Here is a 26,024-nt window from a genome sequence, read left to right as displayed (position 1 = left end):
ATATGGAAAAGAGTGCTTCTTTCAGGGAGAAAGAGTCAGAGAGACAGTCAGCTTTCTTCCTCCTGGAGGAGAAACATTATACTATAGATCCATTTGAGCGTAAGTTCCCATGTCCAGTAATCATCCGTTAGAACAGATCTAGCAGCAATACAATGGCAAAAATGTGTGCAAAATTTGTCAGTTTTTTTAAAAAAAAAAAAAAAAAAGATTTTTGCAGGATCCGTTTTATAACATGGGAGTCTATGGAAAACAGATCCGTTTTTCTTTCATTTATAAAGGATCTTTTTTTTGCTTACTGGATCAGTTTCAAATCGAAAATAAATAGCAATCAGATAACAGATGAATTTTTCATAGACTCCCATGTTAAAAAAACATCCTGCAAAAATCATTTTTTTCAAAACGGACAAAAAAAAGTTGTGTTTGCAGAACTTGTTTGACAAAGGACTGCTGCTGGATCTGTTCCAGCGGAGGACTACTGGGCATGTGAACATTGTCTAACAAGTATCTTGCGTTAGATTTCTAAATAACGATAAGCTGAATCTTTGCCCGATATACTTGTCTATTATAATTTCTATGTTTTCTGTAAAATATCATATGGTATTATTAACACTAGAACTACTGAGGTAGTCATTTTGACTACTTTGCACTATGTATTTCTATATAGGTGTCACGAGTCCAGTAGTTCTAGTGTTAAAAGGTGAGTCTGCTTTTTATAGATGTATTTTGCAATGTCTATAGATATGGATAATATTGCAATATTGGCTCCTCCTCATTGTACATTACACAGCGCTTCTGTAAGGTATCTGATTGGTAGAAGATTCAACATAAGAGGCACCTTAATCTGTTTGAAACAAACTCCATATGTTATTTAACCACTTTGGAAAATAATTGTAACAATAGCCTAAACCCGTGCAGCCAAAAGCGTATAAACTTGTTTAGTAAATGCCATATCTTGCCTGTGGATTTCACCTGTGTGGCTTGGACGCACATTGACCCTGGGACAACTCACTGTAATATTGAGTGCGGTTTTCGCTGTATGACTCTTATGATGCGATTTGCTACACATGGGGGCACCACTAGGTGATCTGAATTCAAGCAAACAATAACAGGGGTTGTTGAACCATTCTTACAACTTTTTTTTTTAAAAAAAGAGATTTTTTTTTAAAAATGTCAAAACAGTAAAAAACAATTAAAGCCAGAAGAGAATAACTATGTAAAAATGAAGATTGAAATAGAGTGACCTACTCGAATACTGTAAGGTTGGCTACACTTAGCCAAATAAAAGTAGTCATTCAGTTCTGCACAGAAGGGTTCATTTGGGATGAAACTTGTTTCTGCTCTGTACCTGTTGCAGTCCTGTTAAAGGGCAGGAGCAACAAGGAGTGGTTAAAGGTTACAACAAGCTGTGCTCCATCTCCAATGTATTTTAATGAACAGTCAACAAAATCATGCCCAGAGGCTGAGACCTACATAGTAAGCATTGCCCTTTTACAAATGTTAAAGTGGAGAGTTCACAGCGTGGCAAAAGCAAAAAAAAATCTCTACCAACAAACTATTACTAAACAGGATCTCAGCATCTGTTCAGCATCCATCCATGGTATCATGCACATGTAGCCAAGAAGTTGTGTCCTTTAGTTTATGATTAAAGACCATGCAAAACGCATGCCCAGCGTTGCGAATAGCGATGACACAAACCTGTTATAATGGGTCAAGCTGGGAGACTGGAATTAAGCACCAGTTTTAGTACTACTGGTTCTGAAAGTTTATAAAAAAGAAGATAGTGCAGTTAGTGGAGAGCCGTCAATGCCATTAAGAACCATAGTGGCTTAAAGGCATTTATTGAAACAATGCACAAGGCGCAGGGAGTCAATTGGGCACAAGATGATCTCTCCAGAGCCCATTTCTGGCTGCATGCGTTATAAGAATGATTCAACAACAGGAGACATGCACAGGGGCAGATGAGGAGGCATAGGCACAAATACACGTTTCAAATACCTGCATGCTGTCCAAAGTGTTCTGGGTGAAAGGCAAAGCAATAGGTCCAGACAAAAACACACTATCAAACATAAAATACAAATCCAACATAAAAAGAACACAACTTGTTTAATACACAACAGTTTAAACAAAAAGTAAACAGTAAAGTTATAACCTGGTAATGCATGCATGAAACACTGCAGTACAGAATGGCGAGGAGCCTCAGAACGCCAGCATGGTGGGTCTCCAATGGGTTTACCAATCCTCTATGTCATTACAGCCTGTTTTTACATTATATAGAAGTAGGGTGAGATCACGGCTGTTGGTAATATTGAGGAACACTCATTGCATGCAGCAATAGATTCTTATAAAGCAATACTGAGATGTCATATACTATGACTATGACAGTGGTTGGTAGCTAAGACAAATTTCTTATGATTAAAAGACATAATAACATTATAGGGAAATGTCTAAAAACTGATATACAGTTGAAATGTTCTGTAATGCTATAATTTTTACATTTACTCTCATTTGCTCTCATGTTTTAAACATTAGGCATGGTATTGTGAAACTATAATTTATGTTATTTAGAAGAATTATAGTAGGAATGTAATGGTTTATATAAATCAAAGGAGCACGTATACTAAGGCTGGAGTTTCATTCGTCAAATTGTTGGAATAAAATATGACATGATTTAGTACATCTTGGACTGTCTTACTGTCAGAAAATGAGATCTATGGTGAGTATTGGTTGCAAATCAGCTAAGAAGAGAATTAAGGGGAAGAGAGATAGAGGGTCTCAAATCATACTGCAATCTGTTATCAACTATAATACATAGACACTGTGAAAGCCAAATGGTGCAAATTATTTTTTTTTATGAGAATTTACTGCAAAAAATGATTTTTGATTAAAAATTAAAAAATATGTCACGAACAGCCGAGGGGGTCACTCAGAAATCCCCCGTGCTGGCCACCAATGTCACGATCGGGGGGTAACAAGCGGGCATCACACCCCTCCTTTATACCTCCCGACCGACAGACAGAGCACGTGACGCGCTCTCTAGCGCCCCTCTTATAGTCCGGCCAATTATGGAATTGCCCGACAATAAGCAAGGAGGCCGCTATTCTACTGTGCCGATACTTGAAGGCTCCCGGTGAGAGTAGGGTATATATTCCCCCGACCTCCGCGGATGGAATATATATAATCCTTCCCAAATCTCACCGGCTGCCCCACAATGATCCTTGGCACAAACTCGCTGCCACCAACTGATTTACGGTAACTATTAAGCCGAACACACGGACGTGAAATTCAAGATCGAGATAACAGAACAGCCCAAGATTAATTATATAATTTAATCAGCCTAAGGCACACTAGAACTACAATATATACAATAGGGGATCTACAGAATATACAGTTATGTCAGAGTATATTTACAAGCAAGATATGGATTACAAACAGGCATACAGTTCAAGCAGTTACCTTCTGAACTGTATGCCGTCTGCTGTTACCGTCTGGCCACAGGGGAGCGCTGTTAGACCAGGTTTCCGGAACTCCCTCACAGGTCTTTTCCGACCAGGCCCCCGAGCAAAGAACAAGCTAAAATGTCCGAACTGTGGTTATCAATCCTGGCTTAATCCCTGTCCCCTCCTACCTTAGTGACCTCAGAGGGAGCACTGCTCCACCCCTGGCTGGAGTCAGGATAATATCCAAAAAGGGGATATTGGCCATAACTTTGCCTGGGAACGTCGTAGGCAGACGCCAATGCTCTCATTGTGACAGTTATGAATTTAGCTGCAGAACGAGAGGACTCATGGCTTGTCTGCTAGTTCCCCACTGGCCAATATCACGCCTGGGGTACTTCCCAAGTTCCCACTGCCATAAAAAAGGTGTGCCAGCATCGTCCGCATGCGGAGACACCATTTTTATGGTTGCCATATTTATCGGACGTACGGCTCGCGAGATATTAACCATATTTTACCGGAATCGTTCTGTCTGGTGGCTTCCATAGCCTTACAATGAGATACAAACTCCTGTTACAGGATCACGGCAGGGGGTCATCCTGTGTCCATTGTTCACAGCTCATCTAATCTCCATATCACAAGAGATGGCCTGTGGATGTGACACCTTCCCAGATGTTGGACATCTGAGAAAAAGGGAGTGGGGGCGCTACCACGGAGTAATGAAAGCGATTATGATTGGAAATCATAATTCCTTTTCATATCCCAGGATTTTCCTCACATGCCCCCTTCCCCAGAGGTATCAACAAGTATTACTGGAATTACTCTAACATGGGTGAATCTTTTTCACAGTAAAAAAATGTTAAACTAAATTTGTAGGGAAATGATCTTACTTGTTCTCTCTTCATGCATACTTTTTAAAATATTTTAAAACTATAAATCTGAAAATTGTGAGGTGCATTTGTATTCAGCCCCTCTGAGTTAATACAATACTTTGTGGGACTACCTTTCGCTATAATTAGTGCTACAAGTCTTTTGGGCATGTCTCTACCAACTTTACACGTTTAGAGGCTGACATTTTTGCTCATTCTGAAAATTAGCTTTTGCTCAGTGAGATTTGGATGAAGAGCATCTATCAACAGAAATTTTCAAGTCTTCCCTCAGATTTTCAATGGTATTTAGGTCTGGACTTTGATGGGGCCATTCAAACATATGAATATGCTTTATTTTAAACCATTTCATTGTATCTCTGGCAGTATGTTTAAGGTTGATGTCCTGCTGGAAAGTGAACCTATGCCTCAGTCTCAAGGCTTTTAAAGCCTCCAACAGATTTTCCTCCAGGATTACCCTTTGTTTAGCTCCATCCATCTTCCCATCAAGTCTGAACAGCTTTCCTTCCAGTGCTGAAGAAAATCATTCCCACAGTGTGATGCTGCCACCACTGTGTTTGACAGTGGGAATGGTGTTTTCAGGGTGATGTGCAGTGTCAACATAGTGCCCCACGGGGCAGGTGCAGTAACCTACTCGTTGCTGGGCCGTCGACTGTGATTGTCATTGGCGGCCTAGCCCGGCTTCGTTGTCCCGAGGCGTACAGAAGATGGCTAGAGAGGACATTGGGGGTAGTAGTGGGGGAATGTCGTGACGCCACCTGTGGTATGCGGCCAGGGAATTGGCCGCCGCTGTTGTCTCTGTTCTCCAGGGAGGGTGTTGGTAGCAGCTATGGTTGGTATTGGTCCCCACAGGTAGAACGGGCCCCAGGGAGGATGATGAGGGGTCGTAGTAATGGCAGACACCAAAGCGCAGAGCGGCAGTGTCGGGAATAAAAAGACAGAGTCTATGGCTGCGGTTCCAGGTTGTTTACTCACTTTTAGTCCTGTGCCGCTCACCCGGGTAATACCAGTCACTTGCCATGATGGGCTCCGTCGAAACTGAATCATTTTAGAGATCAGTCCGGTGTGGTGTTCGGTGGGTTCCCTCCTTGTAGCACCTGTCAGTGGATCCCCTGGCTTGAAGCTACATGGGGACCTGGGTTTTCATGAGTACTACTCTTGTCCCTATATACAGGTGCCGCGGTTCTGATATGGTGTCTGGCGTTATGAGTGGCCCCGGATCCTCTCTGACACTGTTCTTTCAGGTGCTGTGTGGCCAGGGAAGCTTGAAACTAACCCCGTCCAGGCAGATTCTGGAAAAAAAACGTGAAGTATGACCTTCCCTAAAGTCCTGCCGCCTTGTTTGGCGCCGGTTACGAGGGGAGCAGATGCACTCTCCCCATGGCAACCGTGTGAACTCGTCCTCCTTCCCACCGAAGCACCCGTGAGGCACGTCTGCTCCTTTCCTCTCCTGCTGGAGAACTCTCTAACTGTTGTGTTGGCTCCTGACTCCCCCTGCTGCTTGTTCCTCCTCTCTCCCAGGTCCTAAGCTAATGGGACTGGGGCCCGTCTTTGAGGGCATCCTGTAAATGCCACTCTGTCGGCAACCCCTTTATTACCCTACCCTAAGCCCAGTCCCCAGTGGGAACAGGGCAACCTAGTGTCTATTGGAGTGTGTAAGTGGTGAAACTGGGACTGACCTCCTCAGGAACCAGGTTTAGCATTACACCTAAATTTGGGTGCAATACTCTGTGGTGACTGAAGCCTCAGGGGTGCCACATTAGTTTTCCATCACATATTGAACATTTAGCTCAAAAGTTCTACTTTGTTCTCATATAACCACAGCACCTTCTGCCACATGTCAGTTGTGTCCCTACATGGCTTTTTACAAACTGCAAATGGGACTTCTTATGGCTTCCTTTCAGAAATGGCTTTCTTTTGGCTGTTCTTCTATAAGGCCAGATTTGTAGAGTATATGATTAATAGTTGTCCTATGGACATATTCTTCTGCTTGAACTGTGGATATCTGCAGTTTACCACAGTGATCATGGGCCTCTTGGCTCCTTCTTTGATTAGTGCTTTACTTACTTGGAGTATCAGTTTGACTGGACGACCATGTCTTAGTAGGTTTGCAGTTGTTCCATATTACTTTCATTTTTGGATTATGAATTGAACAGTGCTTTGTGAAATTTTCTGAGTTTGGGTTCTTTTTTAATAACCTAATCCTGATTTTCTCTTCTCCAAATTTTATGCCTGACCTTTCTGGTGTGTTCCTTGGTTTTCATGATGTTGTTTGATCCTTAGGGGTACTTTGCACGCTGCGACATCGCAGGCCGATGCTGCGATGCCGAGCGCGCTAGTCCCCGCCCCCGTCGCAGCAGCGATATCCTTGTGATAGCTGCCGTAGCGAACATTATCGCTACGGCAGCTTCACATGGACTCACCTGTCCTGCGACCGTCGCTCTGGCCGGCGACCCGCCTCCTTGTTAAGGGGGCGGGTCGTGCGGCGTCACATGCCAGGCGGCCAATCGGAGCGGAGGGGCGGAGATGAGTGGGATGTAAACATCCCGCCCATCTCCTTCCTTCCGCATATTCTACGGAAGCCGCAGTGACGCCGGTAGGAGATGTTCCTCGCTCCTGCGGCTTCACACACAGCGATGTGTGCTGCCGCAGGAGCGAGGAACAACATCGGACTGTCGCGTCAGCGTAATTATGGATTACGCCGACGCTGCAGCGATGATTCAATTACGACGCTTTTGCGCTCGTTAATCGTATCATCGAGCCTTTACACACTACAATGTCGCATGCGATGCCGGAAGTGCGTCACTTTTAATTTGACCCCACCGACATCGCACCTGCGATGTCGTAGTGTGCAAAGTACCCCTTAATGTTTTCAAACAATGTTCTGAAGCCTTCACAGAACAGCTGTAGTTATGTTGGGAATAAATTAAACACATGTGGACTCAATTTACAAGTTAGGTGATTTCTGGAGGCAATTGGTCACTCAGGACTTTATTTACAGGTTTCAGACTACAAAGGGCTGAATACAAATGCATGCTACAATTTTCAGATTTATGTTCTTAAAATATTTAGAAAACCATGTATCATTTTCTGCACACTTCAGAAATACTTGCTATTTTGTGTTGGTATAACACATAAAATCCCAATAAAATACATTTAAGTTTGTGAGTGTAATGTAGAAAGGTTCACAAGTATGAATAATCTTTTTAAGGCACATATCTTCCTCAACAGTGAAATGTTAACAGCAAGACGGTGAAGTCCTGTAATTATGGAAATCTCAGTATCAATACACATTAAATAAGCACTCCCATCTATATTGTTTAAAAAAAATGTGTGTACATATATGCATGTAATGTAGTGAGTGTATTAATATACTCACCTACAGCTGATCTCTACATCTCACACATAAAACATAGAGTGAGCAGGCTAGTTGGAATTGTGATGACATCAATGAGTAGCAAAGCAGAATGGTGATGGATATCGTAGAGAGCAGCAGTAGGTGAGTATCTTACATGCCAATATATACACATTTAATAAAAAAATATAGATGGGAGTGCTTCTTAAATTATACAAAAATGATGAAAAAATGGAAATAAAATGTTTACAACATCTCAATTTATTCATTATGGAGTATGACCTCCTCGTGCAGAAATACACGCACTTATACTCCTTGACATGCTATCAAGGAAACCCTAAGGTTGTGTGCGCATGTACATGCTGATATTTCTGCAGCGATTTGTCAGCACATGTGCGCTTCAAATCGCTGCAGAAACACTGCATAGTGGATGCAGTGTTTCAGCAGAATAAATGCCGATTTAATGCGGTATGGATGCTGCCCCCACCATAGACAGAGTGGGAGCTGCATCCAATGCGCACAAAAGAAGTGACATGCTGCATTTTTGAATGCACCGATTTGGATCAAAATTTCAGCATCCAAATCGCTCTAATCAAAAAAGCATTGTGTGCAAGGATTATGCACAATCTTCATAGACGCAGGACGCATACATCTACGCTGTAGTGCTAGACGCAGCATAAATGCATGCAATACGCACACGTGAGCACATGCCCTTACTCATCTTAGGAATAATGCCGCATTGAATGCAAAAAACAGACCTACAGTAGATGTGCTTACTGGAAAACGAGATTGGTGAAAATGTAGACCAGAGCAACATGTGGCCTGGCATTGTCGTGTTGAAAATTGGCCATACAATTTCCAACAATTGATCCATTTTGTATTGCAAGGTCAATTGAACTTCTCATACCAGGCCTACGGCGTCAAACAGTGTCTAAACAAACGATTAGATGGCATTCGCATGACACTAGGCTATGAGCCTGGTATTTAATTAAAGATGTTCCATTGACCTCATGCCACTGTTCTCAAAGGCTATGATGTTACTGTGCAACACCGCACTGCAGGCTAAAATGGATGTTTATCATCCTTGGATGCAATGATAGACAGAGATTGGTTTGAAGACCACTGGAGCAGCACTATAAAGAGGCCTTCATGAGGGAATATTACACCAGTCCTACTCCCGGGAATATAATGTGTGATGGCATAATGTATGGTTAACAGAACACTTGAGTCTTCATTCCAGGTTGCCTAACAGCTTGGTGTTACATTGATTGGGTTGAGGAACCAATGGTACAGTCAATTTTCCAAAGTATCCCACTAGTATATATAAATAGACAAAAATCAATTTTTCAACATTGAAATTGCAACACCAAGAAGAAAAAGATTTTAATTTATTCAGTGTTGCATATGAGCACCACACACAGAAATACAAGCACTTACATGCTTTGGAATGTTAGCAATGAGGTTATTTTCGATTGCGTGATGAATGATATGCCAAGCTGAATGTACCTGGGAATACAAATCATCAAGATTCGTTGCTGGCAGCTCCATTTGCAATTACTGACCAATGACGTCCCAGATGTGCTTGATGAGAGACAAGACTGGAGATGCCATGGTAGTACACTTAGGACAAGCAGAATGCTCATAGTAGTACAAGCAACATGTGTTTATGGCCTGGCGTAATGCTGAAAAATGGGTCATGTGACATTGAAGAAATTACAGTACCACTGTTTCCACCAACAAATCAATATTATGCCAAATTGTTAGTGTACCTGGAAAATAGATCAGAGGGGTGTGACTACCGTATATTAAGCCACCCCACATCATAATCTGAGGAGTAGTACTGATGCGATGTTCCCTAGTAAAAGCCTCCTTCTGATCATGTCCACATTGTTTTATCAGATTCAAAAAATGGCGAATAGTGAACCATGCTGCACTGCCACTAATAGAGCATGAGCAAGATAGAAATGGAGACAGGAATCCTCTACAGCGATGCATTCCACTTTTGTTTGCAGGTAATGATAGACAGTGATTGGTCTGGAGACCACATGAGCAACGCCATTATGAGGCCTTCACGAGGGAATGTAAAAGTGTCCCAGGAGAAGCTAGACTGCAAGCTGCTTATGCTACTGTGAGCAGCCTGTGGTGACTAAACATGCTAATATGGCCTGCAGCGTCTCTGGACTTGTCTACCATGGAGCACATCTGGGAGACTTTCACTTTGTCTCTGTTGAGTCCATTAGTACTTGCCTATCAACAGCATTGTTATGCAAATTCATCAGCTTAGTAGCTTGCATTCCAAATTTGTTAGATTTCATTGGGGCATAAACAAAGGAAAATCCCAATTGAAGGCAATAACACAAGTTGTTGACACAACCTCCCCACCGAAAGCTTGGGCCAGGAACTTCAGCAGGGTTGGCATCCAGGACCATGTGGGTAGCTCCCCTGAGGAACAGGCTTTGGAAATTGTGTGACTAATAGCAGCAGAGGCCAAGGCATATACAAAGGCAAAATCTCTAGTTCCTTTGAACAAGTCTGTGGTGAAGTGTGAAGAAGATTCAATTGATGAGCAGTTCCATCACATGTCGGAGAACGTCAGCTGACAAACTAGTTTTGTTTGCTTGGTTGCATTAACCATACTCTGCACAAGTTCCAGATTTCTCTTGCAAACTTATGTTTAATCAAAAACCAATCTCTCCAACAGTTTGCAGTGCTTACTCTAATTGCAGGCTACTGAATTGCCATTTACTGTGAGTCCAAGCCAGTGGATGGTGCCACAAGGTCCAACAGAACTAAAAAGTAAGAAGATCCAGAAATTAAGTAACGCCTTTGTGGCTTGAGAATTCAAGTGATAAATAAGTAGATGTGCAGGCAGGTGAGTGATGTGCTGGGCATCCTACTGTAGTGATGACATATAGTGCTGTCAGTAGATTAGTGACTAGGGATCGGCGTGAAAACCTCCTGAGGACCTAGCAGGAAAAAGAAAGAGGAAACAACAAAAAAAAAAAGGGGGGGGGAGATGAGAAGGACTAGATAAGAATAGAAAGGGAAGGAGAGGAGGAGGAACCCAAGAGAGGTGGAGGGAGAAAAGGAGCAGGAAAAAAATCCTACTTGGTATGAAAAGAGAGGAACAGGAGAGTGTAGAAGATGTAAAAAGCTCACAAAAGCGTACAGATCTAGGGACCAGCCCACAGATCCGCTAAGGAAAAGAAAAAAGGTGGGGACAAGCACAGACCAGCGGCGAAAAGCAAGCCCCGGCCCGCCCACTTGTAAACCGGCAATTCCCCTTGCCAACAAGGGGAGGTTACACACTAGATGCCCTCCCACCAACCATGCAGAATTCTTGAAATGGAAAAAACATGTACATTTCCCCACTAACTTAAAGCAAATGACACATTAACGAAAAGAGTGAATACGAACTAGTTAAAGGTAGTCGCGCCATCAAAGCAGGGACGGCAGTCCAGCCCACCAGGGAACAGTCCTATGATGAAGCCATGCCGGCCCTGGAAAGCGACCGTCTTGCCAGGCCCGTAAGAAGACCAAACAGGGGCTCCAACATAAGGAGGGACGTTCAGCCCTGCTCGACAGCTGCAGCGGAGATATCCTCCCTTCTCCTCTTCTCTCTCTGCATCTGAGAACCCGGCGAGTTCCAGGCGAGCCAGTCCAGGAGCGAGATAACAGAAGTCCCCAAAAAGGTATACAGGCCCGGCAGGTCCGAGGGCTGCTTTAGTTGGTAGACGGCATCACCATTACGGACAACGAGGTGAAAGGGGTGACCCCACCGATAGGAGGCGCCCATCTCTTTGATCTAAAGCAGGAGAGGATGCAATTGCCGGTGCATGAACAAAGAGCGACTGGAGACATCCGGGAAGAGCGACAACGTGGCCCCCGTCTATCTCCACCTATCCATATGACCAGGCTCCCTGGAGGATCCGCTCTCTATCCCCATAATAGTGGAGCTGGCACAGAACATCTCTCGACGAGGAGGGCACACGTGGGTTAATTTTAGCCACCCTGTGGATCCTGTCGAATACATAGGTGGCATCCGGGGGTCTGTACCTGACTTTATTGAAAAGGGCCAGGACATTAGTGCGGAGGAGATCTTGAGACCATTCTTCAGGGATGCCTTTTAGCCTTATATTGTTTCTCCTGCTCCTATTCTCTTGGTCATCTAGGAGCAGGGCTAATTCCCTCATGCATAGGTTACAAGATGCATAATCTCTCTCCAGCCTGTCCTTTCATCCCTGTAGTGACTCCTGGGCCTGCTCTGTGGCTATGATCCTGTCTTCCAACACCCCCATATCCTCTCTCACGGAAGCCAGGGCAGTGATCTGAGATTGCTCTATTCTGACTTCAAGCTCCTCTAGATCATGTTTGCTGGGGAGAGCCAGGATTAACTTGCTGAGTGCCTGGAAGTAATGTATGTCAGGGGGATGTGCTTCAGGGGTCGCCGGACTTTCTTGCGTGCCCTCCCAAGAATTGGCGGTTCCGGAGAGCCGGAATGCCGCAGGGATCCGCATGTCTGGTGACATTAGCTGCCAGGCTCCCACTGCCGTCTGACTGCGCAGCACTTTTCATGGCGCCAACTGTCTCCCTAACAGGACCGCCCGACATCTCACCCTCAACCATAGCCGCCGATGCCGTCAGCTCTGCAGATTCCGACCTCTTCTGACGCGACGTCTCCAGGGACTTTCCCTCTGTCAGGCGCACGGCTCCCGCCGGTGCTATCTTATTTCTGCTGGCGGCCGCGGCTCCTGAGGCCGAGGAGGAAAGGAAGCGAGCCAGTCCTCCCAAGGGTCTCCCAGACACAGGAGAGGGCGCCGCTGCAGGCACCGAGGTGGGCTTTTTCTTGGGGGACATGGCTGGGCAGCGTGGTCAGTGAGGGGGAGGAAATATTTCAGTGGGCACAGGAGCTCAGAGGTTATGCGTATTCACGCCGCCATGTCCAGGGACCACCTCCGACTTTCTAGGCTTCTAAAAAATGGCACAATGTAATAATTCCTTCTTTTCATATTTTTGCTTTTTCTCGGTTCACAATTCTGCATTATGACAGGTTTTTTGCCGCGCTTAGAGACCACAGACATTGATGTCAAAACAGATGATTCTTTTTATTTCATTCCTACGCGTTTCGGAGACCCCAACTGTCTCCTTCTTCAGGGAAGTCTCTAAGTCTGGTCTCTAAGCGCGGCAAAAAACCTGTTTTTTCTCCAGTTTTTTCCATTTGACGTTCCACTTGTGCAACAGGGCTGCTGCTGGACCGCTTAGGCGCTCACGCTTTGCTGTTTAAGGAGTTGTGACTGGCACAACCTGATCAGGTGAGTGCACCACTTCTATATGTTTGCCCAATATATCGGGTAAGACCCTATTGCGCCTTTTCTCTCCTATTTAGTTTTACTCAGGTTTATTGTGTTATGTTATATTGGTAAAAGGGAGGAAGGTTTTTTGTTTTTTTTTTGGGGAGGTTTAAGCGGAAGCCTGAGCAGCAGACCCTTCCTTGCTGTATGTGGCGAGGGCGTCGATGACCATTATTTTTTCGGGCATGGATTTGTGCCTGGGCCGGATGTCTGTATTCGTCCCGATTTTCTACCTGTTTGATCCCGGGCTGGTCCCTGGTGTGAGCTTTCTTTCCTCTTCTTCTTCGTCTCCCATCTCTTTTCTCCCTTCTTTCCGACATCTTTCTTTGTTGGGTCTTTTCCTCTCTTTTTCCATTCCCCTCTTTGTCCCTCCCTCCCACCTTTTTTTTGCCTTCTCTCTCTTTTTCCAGCCCTGGCGATCGCCCTGGGGGCCCACAAAGCTCCATGATGCCGAAGCCGCGGGCTGAAGTACGGATTGGTTCCTTGACTGTAAAGGGCCTGCACAGCCCGGAGAAGCGGTCAGTCCTCCTGAATTTGTTATGAAAAAACCACATACAGGTAGTCTTTCTCCAAGAGACCCATTATTGCGCAGAGAGACCGTACTGGCTGCCAGGCAGGTGCTATCCGACAAGGTACCACTCCTCCTCCCTGGACTCCAGATGCAGGGGGTCTTGCATCCTGTTAGCTAGCTCTTTACAGTGGGAGCTGTTGGAGTCAAGGTCGGATAATGAGGGGAGGCTCATGATGATTAAGGGTCCCATTGCATCGCAAATTTTTACTTTCGTGGCAATACACCTACCTAATTCAGGACAATGCCCTGCACTCCTGCGGTACCTTGAGATGGTAGACGAATGTATGGAGGGCACCCTAGTTCTGGGAGGGGATCTCAACGTCACGTTAGACCCACAGCTGGATAGCTCCAAAGGGGTTTCTCATATATCACAGGGGGCACTGCGAGGGATCAAGCGGAGGCTTCACGACCATCAGCTGATAGACACCTGGCGGTTGCTGCACCCATAAGACAAGGATTTCTCGCTTTACTCCGCAGTCCATGGCAGTAAAGGGTACTTTACATGCTACGATATCGATATCGCTAGCAAGCGTATCCGCCCACGTCGGTTGTGCGTCGCGGGCAAATCGTTGTCCGTGGTGCACAACATCGCTTACACCCGTCACACGGACTTACCTTCCCTGCGACGTCGCTGTGGCCGACTAAGCGCCTCCTTTCTAAGGGGGTGTTACGTGCGGCGTCACAGCGACGTCACACGACAGCCGTCCAATAGAAGCGGAGGGGTGGAGATGAGCAGGACGAACATCCCGCCCACCTCCTTCCTTCCTGATTGCGGCCGGCCGCAGGTACGAGGTTTTTGCTCGTTCCTGCGGTGTCACACATAGCGATGTGTGCTGCCACAGGTACGACAACCAACCTCGATACTGAATAGGCAATGATTTTTGGTAAGTGAACGATGTCTCGCATACCAACGTTTTTTACCTCTTTTGCCATCATTTAAGGTCACTCATAGGTGCTAAACGCTGCAACGTCACTAACGACGCCGGATGTGCGTCACAAACACCGTGACCCCAACGATATATAGTTAGCGATGTCGCAGCGTGTAAATGGCCCTTTACTCTCAACTGGACCACCTCTTAGTCAAACATGGTGACCTTCATCTCCTGGTGGCGGCATCAATTGAAAGTATATATTTTTCTGATCATGCACTGATAACCCTAACGGTTGTCCTCAGCTTCCCTTCTGACAGGCAGAGTCAGTGGATTCTGAACACCTCGCTGCTGGCACGACAGTGCTGGGGGAGGTCTGCACGGCCCTAGCGGAATACCTGGAGGACAATGCGTTGGGTGAGGTGTCATCTAACAAAGTCTGGGAAGCACACAAATGTGTAGTTAGAGGGCTTTTCATTAAGCACGGCTCGTGGTTAAAGAGGGAGCGTGCGGCTGAGGTGGCTGCTCTTCTTTCCGAAATTCATGGATTGGAAATTCTGCACAAAGCATCTAGAGACATTAAGGCTGATCCTCTCCTAATCAAAAAGCGAGAGGAACTACGTACTCTTCTGAATCCCAAAGCAATGGGTACCTTGGTAAAGTGCCGGAGGCATTTCTATGAGTTCGGAAATAAGAGCGGGAGAACTCTGGCGAGGGCTTTGCGCTCTCAGAGGGTGAAGGGGTATGTTCCTTGCATCCGGTGCCTGCCCCTCTGGGAGGATGGAGATCTAGACAACTCAAACATTTCCTCGGCTCTCTCCCTGACTATGTTCAATTTGCTGGCTGCCTTACCGAGTTTGAAAACCTGTGTCTGGGAGAGGGGGTGTTGCGACACTCCCTCCCCTTGGTGTATGGGTTGTTAGCTAGTCCGGCTGATGCCTCCCTCCAGGTTATCTATTGCAGTAGGAACGAGATCTGGGAGTATCCCTGTCAGATGCGCAGAGAAGCAACATTTTAATGCTGGTGCATAAAACCTCAATAAGCTCGGGGCTTCAGGAGTCTAATTTCAAACTCTTGGCAAGATGGTACAGAGTTCCTTCCAGACTGCACAGGATGTTCCTGGGAGTGGATTCTGGCTGCTGGAGATGCAGGGAGGCGGTGGGAGATTTTGTGCACATCTTTTGGTCCTTTCCATCTTTGGAGCAATTCTGGGCCGGAGTGGGTGAGGTGATCAGACATGTGACTGGTAGTACCCAGACTCTAGGACCGGAGTTGTTCTTGTTACAGCTCTCGGAGGCCCCGGTCTCCTTGTACAAAAGATCGTAGTTGTGTTTATTGGTGATGGCAGCTAGGTCATGCATCCCCTTGAAATGGAAATCTGGCACTCCCCCACTTTGTCCCTTTGGGCCTCGAGGGTCAATGAGTTGCAACTAATGGAGGACATGACCTCTTTGCTTCATGACAGGTATGAGCACTTCTATAGGACCTGGCATCCCTGGCTGGAATTTAAGTTTTCAGGCTAGTACGACCGCTTATTGGCTGACTGATACTGTAGCTTTGGTTTGAGTGGGGCTTCCCCCCGGAAGGATCGGTTTTCCCCCTTCCTCACTGGCCTTCCACCGCTCCTTCTCACTCTTCATTCCACCTCTCCCTTCCCTGATTTTCCTCTAACCCCCCCATTCTCCCCACCCCTTTTTTTTTCCTCTTCCCTTCCTTCTCTTTTTTCTCTTTAGGGGTCTCTCCCCCCCTAAGGGCAGCGGGGTCCGGTCCTTATCCGGTGCTGTGCGGTCCATCCAAATCCCCATTTTGTATAAATCAAAATGTTCAGATCCACATTGTGGTTTGGGTAGGCTGTTTGGAGTATTTATTGTAACTGTACTAGGTTCGCCCTTATACCCACTGCTATGTGTAACGGGCTTTCGTTTGTCAGCCTTTAGTTTGTTGTGATCTGTTTATAAATAAAGAATTTAAAATAAAAACAAAAAGATAAAAAAAAACAAAGAACTGCTTATATTTTTGCACCAGGAGTGGCATAAGGTCACCCAAAAGCAGTGTGAAAGACTGGTGGAAAGCATGCCAAGACACATGAAAGCACTGATTAACAGACATGGTTATTCCACAAAATATTGATTTCTGAACTTTTCCTGAGTTAAAACATTAGTATTGTTGTTTCTAAATGATTATGAACTTGTTTTCTTTGCATTATTTGAGATCTGAAAGCAATGCTTTTTTTTGTTATTTTGACCATTTCTCATTTTCAGAAAATAAATACAGAATTTATTGCTTAGAAATTCGGAGACATGTTGTCAGTAGTTTATAGAATAAAAGAACAATTCACATTTTACTAAAAAAAAATATAGAAGACCCATCTAGTTATAGGCCCATCTCGCTGATTAATCAAGACCTAAAAATTTTAGCGAAGTTGATGGCAAATAGGTTAGCGGCAGTATTGCCAGAGATTATAGATCTCCCCCAGGCTGGCTTTGTTAAAGGACGTTCAGTGGTGACAAACATTAGGAAAGTAATGCTAGCAATTGATGTAGTAAAGCAGAAGAGACAAGGGGGACGCGGAGAAAGCCTTTGACAATGTGAGGTGGTCATGGTTGGAACAGGTGTTAGATCACCTGGGCTTACACGGAGCTTTTAGGAATTTTGTGAGGGTCCTTTATGCAAATCCTCAGGCAAGAGTGAGTACCCCGGGATTTCTGTCAAAAACATTTCCTTTGATGAAGGGAACCAGGCAAGGATGCCCGATGTCACCACTATTGTTTAACTTGGCTATTGAACCACTGGCTAGACGTTTGAATGAGGGGGGGTGGTTTGAAGGGATCAAGGTAGGGAGGAAGTCATTGCACTCAGCCTTATTTGCTGACGATATAATCCTGTTCATGAGCAAACCTAAAGCGTAATTGAGTAGAGTCATAGAACAAATTGAGGAGTTTGGGAGGTTAGCAGGGTTTAGATTTAACAAAAACAAATGTGAAATTCTCTTCTTGGACGGAAAGAGAGCGGAGGGGGAGAGGGGTGCATTATGTGACATTCCAATAGCTAGAAATACAATTAAATACTTGGGAGTACAGGTTGGGAGGGATACTAAGACCATATATTCATTAAATTATTCCCCTTTGATCGAGAAAATTGAACGTGAACTGCAAGGTTGGGCAAATTTGCCGTTGACTCTTCTGGGAAGAAATCATCTAATAAAAATGATGAGCTTTTCCAAGCTTCTCTATCCAATGCAGACAATCCCATTGCTTCTTAAACACTCGGATGTGAACAGATTGACAACAGCATTCTCACGTTTTTTGTGGAAAGGATATAGGCCGAGGATTAGTGCCAAAAAGCTAATGTTATCAACGGAAAATGGAGGGATCAGACTACCTACCGGGGGTACAATTTGGCCTGTATATTAAGACATGTAGTCGATTGGATTAGACGAACAAGTAGGTATTCTGACTGGGATATAGAGGCTGAATTTTGTAAACCTTGGGACCTGAGTTCAATCCTACATACCTCCATTCCAAATTTGCCGCCCAACATTAAACACTCACTGATTTGTAGAGACACAGTGATAATAATAATAATAATCTTTATTTCTATAGCGCCAACATATTCCGTAGCGCTTTACAATTCAGGAGGATCATATACAAACAAGTAACAGTTATAGAAATACAATATTTAGAGGGGAAAAAAATACAACCCTGCTCGTGAGAGCTTACAATCTACAATGAGATGGGGGGAGAGGCAAGGTTCAAGTGCTTATTTACAATGACAATCCAACCATCTCACGGAAATGGGGCTGGATAATGGTTTCCTGGACCAGTGGGCCCGAGCCTTGAGATGCCTTTGGGTGCCATGGAGTTTGATGTGGAGCTATGTTGTGAGAGGTTGTAGAGGGACTATGTGAATCGAATCTGATTAGGGAGTGTGATAGGCCGCCCTAAAAAGATGCGTCTTTAGGGTGCGTCTGAAGCTGAGTAAGTTGTGATTTGTCCTAACTTCTTGGGTTAGAGCGTTCCAGAGGGTTGGTGCAGCTCGGAAGAAGTCTTGGATCCGGGAGTGGGAGGTTCGAATTAGTGTGGATGTTAGTCGAAAGTCGCTTGCAGAGCGTAGAGAACGGGTGGACTGATAGACAGAGAGGAGGGTGGAGATGTAGGGGGGTGCTGCACTGTGGAGAGCTTTGTGGGCGAGAACAAGCAGTTTGAATTGGATGTGCTGAGTGATGACTTGGAAGGCGGTTAGGAAAAAGTCCGGGTTAGCCTGGAACATATCCAAATTCCTTAATATATGGTCTTCTCCTTACTTTCCACAGGGAAGGGAAAATTATCTCTTTAAAGAATGGAGGGAAAAAGGGATTGGAACTCTAAAAAACCTGATGCATGATACAGAACGGAGAAGGATGACGTGTGAGGAGTTGAGAGCAAAGTATGACTTGCGCCCATTCCAGACTCTCCAGTTTGAACAGGTGAAATAAGGGATAGTGAAGAAACTATACAACATAAATAACGAATATGAGGCAAATCAGATGGATGCGATCATATTAAGGGACATCCATGCTAACAAATATATCAAGTCTTTATGGAAATATGAGAGAAGTGTTAGTCCCTAACATATCAGGAAGAATGTTGGAAGGGTGGGCAAAGCAGTTGGGAGATCAAGAGGTGGAGGAGAAGATTTTGAATGGTTGGATGGTGATGAGAAAGAAGATTGTGAATGAGAACTTAAGAGATACCCAATTCAGGATCATACATAGAGCTATCTATGGATTTAATATACTGAATGCAAGACATCCAGATAAGATGATGAGTTGTCCAAATTGTGGTACGGAAAAAACAGATCTATATCATGGGATATGGCAGTGCGAAAGGATTGAAAGATTTTGGAAACAAGTCCAAGGGGTAGTGAGGAAAATCTGGAATAGAAATGTAGAGTTGGATCCAATGGTCTGGTTATTTCACTATCAGCATCGGGAGGAGGGAGAGAAAGGGGGAGACAAGTTACCGAATCTTTTCCATGATATAGCAATGATAAATAAAAGGGCTATTCTTCAGAAGTGGCTGGTGAAGGAAATACCAACAAAAGAAGAACTTGTTAATCAATTGAAAAAAACGCTCATGTTGGAGAAGGTGATGGTGGAGAGGTGTAAAGAAAGGATGACAGCAACATTTTTCAGTAAATGGAGAAAGTTCATAAGCGTTATATGTTCTAGAGAAGAAATAATACAAATAATGTCCACATTTGTGTCTACGGAATGGTACATGAAGGAAGACCTGTCAGGGTCCCTGTGCGAGCTGAAAGTATAGTTGGCCAAATTCTGGGTTGTGTCGCATGGAGAGGGGAGGGGGGAATGGGAGGGATAGTGTTTATAAGTAATGTTTGTAACAAGTTATCAAGGAATGCTGAAGGGGGGTAGCGGAGACTGAATAATGGAAACATACATTGACGAAGAAGGGGAAGGAGCAAATTTGATGACCGGGACAAATATTTGATCAATAAATTGTAGAGACTATGTTATTTGATATTTTGATTTGTTGACCCTTATTTTCTTCATTCTGTACCCTATTTTACCATTACAAGAAAAGAAATAAAAATTTGGTTTAAAAAAAAAAAAAAAATATATACCTATAAAGAGAAAAATCAGAAGAACTGAAAATTTTGCAGTGGTCTCTTAATTTTTGCCACAGCTGTATATAAAAAAAAAAAAAAAAAGAAAAAAAGGCAAATTGAACATAATTTCACAGAAATCCCACAAAATGGGTTGCACATAGTGATTGGTGAATAGTAACTATTTGGGTTTGGATTATTCATAACGAACCAAAAAGCACGATTCCATATAAACAAGAGGACGATGAGTTTTTAAAGTGCAAAAAGGTACAAACGTTTTATTAGATACAGCAGGTGAACATCCATTAAAAGCACATAAAATAACAGGACCAAGACCAAGCTCTAGTGTCTATAACACGTCAGGGTTAATGGCAGTTAGTTAATTTGCATTACTGCAGAGAGACAAATGCAAACATTGCATACATTTTGTCTTGGGCAATGCCCATAATAAATTTAACCCCTCAGGATCACAACCACATCACAATGTGTAAGCGTTGGTGACAGAGGTATTCTGCCCTGATGAAGAATTAACACCCAAGAATTTCGAAACGTACATCCGCTTCATGAGGTTCTGCTGCTGTGACCAAGTTCTCATCTTATCGCTCCACTAATACTGGTAGATATGCTGTCAACGCTTACACATTGTGATGTGGTTGTGATTCTGAGGGGTTAAATTTATTATGGGCATTGCCCAAGACAAGAGGTATGCAATGTTTGCATTTGTCTCTTTATTGTAATGCAAATTAACTAACTGCTATTAACCCTGAACTGTTATAGACACTAGAGCTTGGTCCTGTTATTTTATGTGCTTTTAATGGATGTTCACCTGCTGGAACTAATAAAACTTTTGTACCTTTTTGCACTTTAAAAACTTATCGTCCTCTGGTTTATATATTATGTTCTTGAGTTTGTGCCATTTGTGGGGATCCATGAGATTCCATTTCCACAAAAAATGTTGTTTGGTGGTACGGAGCTTTTTTCTAATAAAAGTACTATTCCAGTATTCGTCACAAATAACGAACCTAATGCAAGTCAATGGGGAACCTGAGCATTTTTCATGAAGATTTCCCAGAAAGATGCTCAGGTTCCCCATTGACTTGCAATAGGTTTGTTATTTTTGACCAATGCTGGAATAGTACTTTGGGATTTGTTCCGAAAACTCCAAACACGAATAGTTACTATTCACCCATAACTAGTTGGACAGAACTGTTGGCACTCTCAACTTAATATTTCGTTGCACACTGTTTGAAAATAAATAAACTGCAATCAATCACTTATAACATCAACAAGCTTCTTACACCTCTCAGCTGGATTTTTGGACCACTTGTATTTTGCAAACTGCTCCAGGTCTCTTATATTTGAAGGCGCCTTCTCCCAACAGCAATTTTAAAATCTCTCCACAGGTGTTCAAAGTGATTTAGATCTGGACTCATTGTTGGCCACTTCAGAACTTTGCAGCACTTTGTTTCCATCCATTTCTGTGTGTTTCTTGAAGCATGTTTGGGGTCATTGTCCTGTTGGAAGACCTATAACATAAGATGCAAACTCCGCTTTCTGACCCTGAGCACTACATTCTGACCCAAAAGCCTTTGGTAATCTTCAGATTTCATGATGCTTCGCACACAGTCAAGGCACCCAGTCCCAGAACTAGCAAAACAAACCAAACTATCTTTGAATCTCCACCATATTTGACTGTAATTACAGTGTTCTTTTCTTTGTAGACCTCATTCTCTTTCCGGTAAACAGTACAATAATGCGCTTTACCAAAATGCTTTTTTGGTCTCATCTATCGACAATATACAAAAAATAGGGTGTACAGCCAATCCAATATAAACAGAGTGCAGCCTCTTGTGTGAAAAATAAGGTTAATGCAAGAGAAAAAGACCACACAAATTAGAAGCGCACATCCCAACAATAGTAAGAGTAATTTGTAATTTTATTAATCCCATGAACAACCACACATGATAAAAACACTTAAAAACATACCAAAAAAACGACCTTAGAAAAAAGTGACATTTGCTTTACTTAGGCAGTGAACAACCACGGACATAATAATCACTGTGGTCATAAGGAGTATTATATGTGGTATAATTGAATGCAGAGTGGAAAAAGGACCATAAACATGAACGATATATATAGAGATCAATGTAATCCCATGTGAGTGATGGCCCCAGATAGAGAGTGCAATAACAATGCGTAATAAGAAAGGGGCACTAAAGAAATATAAATACACACATATGTAATACAAAAATGCTGATCATTCAAATTAATTAATAAGGATAAACCTTACAATTATAAAACTTCATTCAAACTGATCAGTATAATTGATAGAAGGCCCAATATGTATGAATAGCATATCAGCATTGATCATATGATTATCCAGGTTATAAATGCTGAAAACGGCGATAAATCATTAAGAATGTCAAATTGCTGTGACCACTAGTTCCAAAGTGTGAGTAAAGAGGTCTACTACCATAACACTCAGCAAGTGAATGACATATACATTATATCCCAAAAAGGTCCCATTCAGATAATACCAAAATTTAATGCAACAGAAAAACTCCCTCTAGTTTAAACAAGTGAAAAATGTCAATCACTTGAAAGGCTATTAACATGAAAGCCAAACCACAAGATAATCCCCTTCCAAAAAATACACATAGTTACCAACCGGGCCCGGTTTCAGTAAGAGAGACAGCTGTCAAGGCAATCATGTGGACAGGGGAACCAGGGATGTAATACCACGGCTGAAAAAGTGAGCCATGAGCAAAAAAGCAATAGATTATGCTTGAATGAAAAGGTCGTGGGAAGCCCCACGCGTTACGCTGCTTGGCAGCTTCATCAGGGGTAACGATGGTTAAATTCCATGGACATATTTATATACACACACGTATGAATCAATTAAATCAATCAATTAATTAGCGAGCAAGTATCACACCATACCGGCAGGTTGAACAGATACAGGTCCGCGGGCAGGGAGAGCCATGTGGGTGGTTGGTCTACAGAAGATTCAGGAAACTGGGAGAGGTGGTTCTTTACACAAGCCCTTGTTGCGAGATGAAGCCAGATGGATATTTTATTTGAAATCTTTGACCCCTATGGGATTAAATGAGGAGCTTTTATACACTGGCTTTTTAGGCTAGATTATACTTACTATCTTTTGAAGGCCCATATATCCCAACTTTTATTAAGTTTCATCCTTTGCTTTATTCCTTGCAGCATGGAGATTCTGTATATCCCTCCACTTCTTTGATGCCTGGGAACTCTGAAACATTATGATCCTGTGAAACATCCCATATCTGATTACTTTGGACTATATAATTTGAAATCTTCTACCGCCATCTTCCCTTTAACATCTTGAGGATCATAAGCATCATCATGTGATCTCTTCTATATCGGAGGACTGCTGTTATCTCTTGAAAATTGCTTATACATAGTGTGAGGTAGGCAAGCAAAAATATCCATGAGGAAAGAGTGTGAAGCTTCAATAGTAAATGTAACATGACTAAGCAGTCTCACAATGTATATAAGTAGAGTGTCCTGTATGGGCCTCTATCAATTGAAAAAACATGCAAACCACTAGAGGAATAATGAAAAAACAGGAGGACAAACGTGGTTGTATTGCAAAAATATATATCAAAATTTATTCATTCATCTACAGTTAGATGCAGCACATAATTGTGCAGTGCAAAAAGACAGAGGGCACCTTGGCACCGGACAAGAATGATCATAGGGATTCACATGGCAAGTACAAAGACAAATAGGATATAAATCATTACATACAGATTACAAGGTTTGTTGCCAGATGAAACCAGAGAGCAATAGCTGGTGTCCAAACAGAGGTAAATAGAACAGCACACTAGGCCCATCCATATGTCGGGACGTCAGTACATACCAGCGGCTATTTACATCATTACATACAGATTACAAAGTTTGTTGCCAGATGAAACCAGAGAGCAATAGCTGGTGTCCCATAAAGGGTAAATAGTATTCACATGGCAAGTACAAAAACAAATCAGGTGTAAATCATTACATACAGATTACAAGGTTTGTTGCCAGATGAAACCAGAGAGCAATAGCTGGTGTCCAAACAGAGGTAAATAGAAGTAAATAGAACAGCACACTAGACCCATCCATGTGTCGGGACGTCAGTACATACCAGCGGCTATTTACATCCTTACATACAGATTACAAAGTTTGTTGCCAGATGAAAACAGAGAGCAGTAGCTGGTGTCCAAACAAGGGTAAATAAAACAGCACACTAGACTCATCAATATGTCAGGACGTCAGTACATACCAGCGGCTGTATAAGTGAGAGGATCACCAGAAATTGCTTCAAAGTGCCAAAGTGCAAGAATCAAGGACCAAAAAACAGTCCCCCCTAAGGCAGGTAACGCACGTTTCACGTGTTAGTGGTGTAACGCTTCATCAGACCAAGGAGGGGTGGTGACTCATTGATTTCCAGGACCTTTTTAAAAAGAGCATGTGATAGATCATGTGATAGAAAAATACCCAATCAGTGAGGATCTTTCGGCGCATGTGTGATCCACACCACTCACCCCAGCAGATGCGAGCGGCGTCAGGCCGACGAGTGCAGGGGAGGGGGATAAAAAAAACGCCCCCTCACCGGCACCAATCCGCCCCATAGACACCGCCAGGCATGCCAGGGAGAAAGCGAAGACCACGCATGCGCACACAACACCTATTGGGACATAGAGCAGAATATGAAAGCTCCCAAACCGCAGCAGCATATGGATGTTTTGGAAGAAGAGGGGCACATCAATAATAAACAATAGTACATAAATAGCAAAAATGATCCCTCATCCTGAATCCAAAACGTCTTCCGGATATGTCATAAACGGAGTCTTCTTATAAAAGCTGTCCCAGTAAACGATATGCTCAGGCAATCATGTGATGGACACACAAAAAAAGGTCCCAAGGAAGCAAGAGAAAAGAGCTGCAGAGGAAAAAACAACAAAATGACATAAAAAACATGCAGCAAAAAATATATATATATAAAAAGGTTAAAAAAAATGTATCATCCCATAATACCCCCAGTATAGAAACACAGTAGTGGAAAATACCACTCTGAAAAAGAGGGGGGGGGGGGGAGGGGGGAGGGATGGGGAGAGTGGGAAAACACAGGGATCTATAGGAAGGAAGCGAAGCTAAGGGACTCATTCAATCCAGACGGGACCATTGTGCCCAACATGACGATCCATTTAGTCTCTTTTTGGGCGAGAATTTTTTTAAAATTCCCACCCCTATTACCGCAATGTACGACGTCAATTCCTGTGACTCTCAGAGATCTCGCATTACATCCGTGGTGATGTCGAAAGTGTCTCGGAAGAGTTTTCAAAGTAGAAATATCCGTCACTGTCTTTGCTGCACCAATGTCTCTCACATGTTCTCACACTCTCACTCTCAGCTCCCTAGAAGTTAGACCAATATAAATCTTAGGACAGCTGCACGTCGCGTAGTAGATGACAAACGAGGTAGCACATGAGATAAAACTCCTAATGTCAAAGGTCCGGCTACCATCTGCAGTGGAGAAGGTCTTGCTGCGAGAAACATTGGTGCATGCGAGACAGTGACCGCACGGAAAACAACCACGGACCGGATTGGTAGAACCAAAAGGATGAGGGGTCACAGGGGCATAGTGACTATGTACGAGAAAGTCTCGTAGATTTCTTGAACGTCGTGCCGTCATTAACGGATAGTCTGGGATCAAATCCCTGAGGGTAGGGTCAGATTTTAGAATTGACCAATATTTGTTCAGAATGGCACGCATATTGTGCCATTCATGGTTATAGGCAGATATGAATCGAGCCTCTCCTGCCCCCGTGTTCACCCGACTGGATGGTTGCAGGAGCTCCAATCGCTGTGTTTTTTTTGCCCTATTGTACCCTCTTTTTATGACTCGGCGGCTATATCCCCTATCACTCAATCTAGATGT

General features: G+C 43.6%; 1 protein-coding gene and 1 pseudogene across 21 annotated transcripts in view; both read right to left on the bottom strand.

The window, feature by feature from the left end:
- The window catches only part of RIMBP2 (RIMS binding protein 2), an 877,394-nt gene that overhangs the window by 205,453 nt on the left and 645,917 nt on the right, over window positions 1-26,024 (bottom strand). For 13 of the 21 annotated variants that reach the window (XR_012725119.1, XR_012725121.1, XM_075322225.1 and 10 more), the window contains 2 exons: window positions 1,996-2,016; window positions 1,246-1,356 (listed from right to left, as the gene is read on the bottom strand). The exons of 3 other annotated variants lie outside the window; for them this stretch is intronic. Coding sequence is in view for 16 of the 18 variants with exons in the window: in XM_075322225.1 (XP_075178340.1) it covers window positions 1,246-1,356; window positions 1,996-2,016 (132 nt within the window). In the remaining 2 variants the exon portion in view is untranslated. Of the gene's footprint in view, window positions 1-969; window positions 1,033-1,245; window positions 1,357-1,995; window positions 2,017-26,024 lie in introns of those variants that run through there. 5 more of the 21 variants (XM_075322245.1, XM_075322253.1, XM_075322332.1 and 2 more) reach the window with 2 other exon arrangements.
- Window positions 9,890-15,828, bottom strand: LOC142303459 (protein Wnt-11b-like; annotated as a pseudogene).

This window comes from Anomaloglossus baeobatrachus, chromosome 1 (genome assembly GCF_048569485.1).
Source record: "Anomaloglossus baeobatrachus isolate aAnoBae1 chromosome 1, aAnoBae1.hap1, whole genome shotgun sequence".
Taxonomy (NCBI): Eukaryota; Metazoa; Chordata; class Amphibia; order Anura; family Aromobatidae; genus Anomaloglossus; species Anomaloglossus baeobatrachus.
This window is presented reverse-complemented; position numbering and strand designations above follow the sequence as displayed.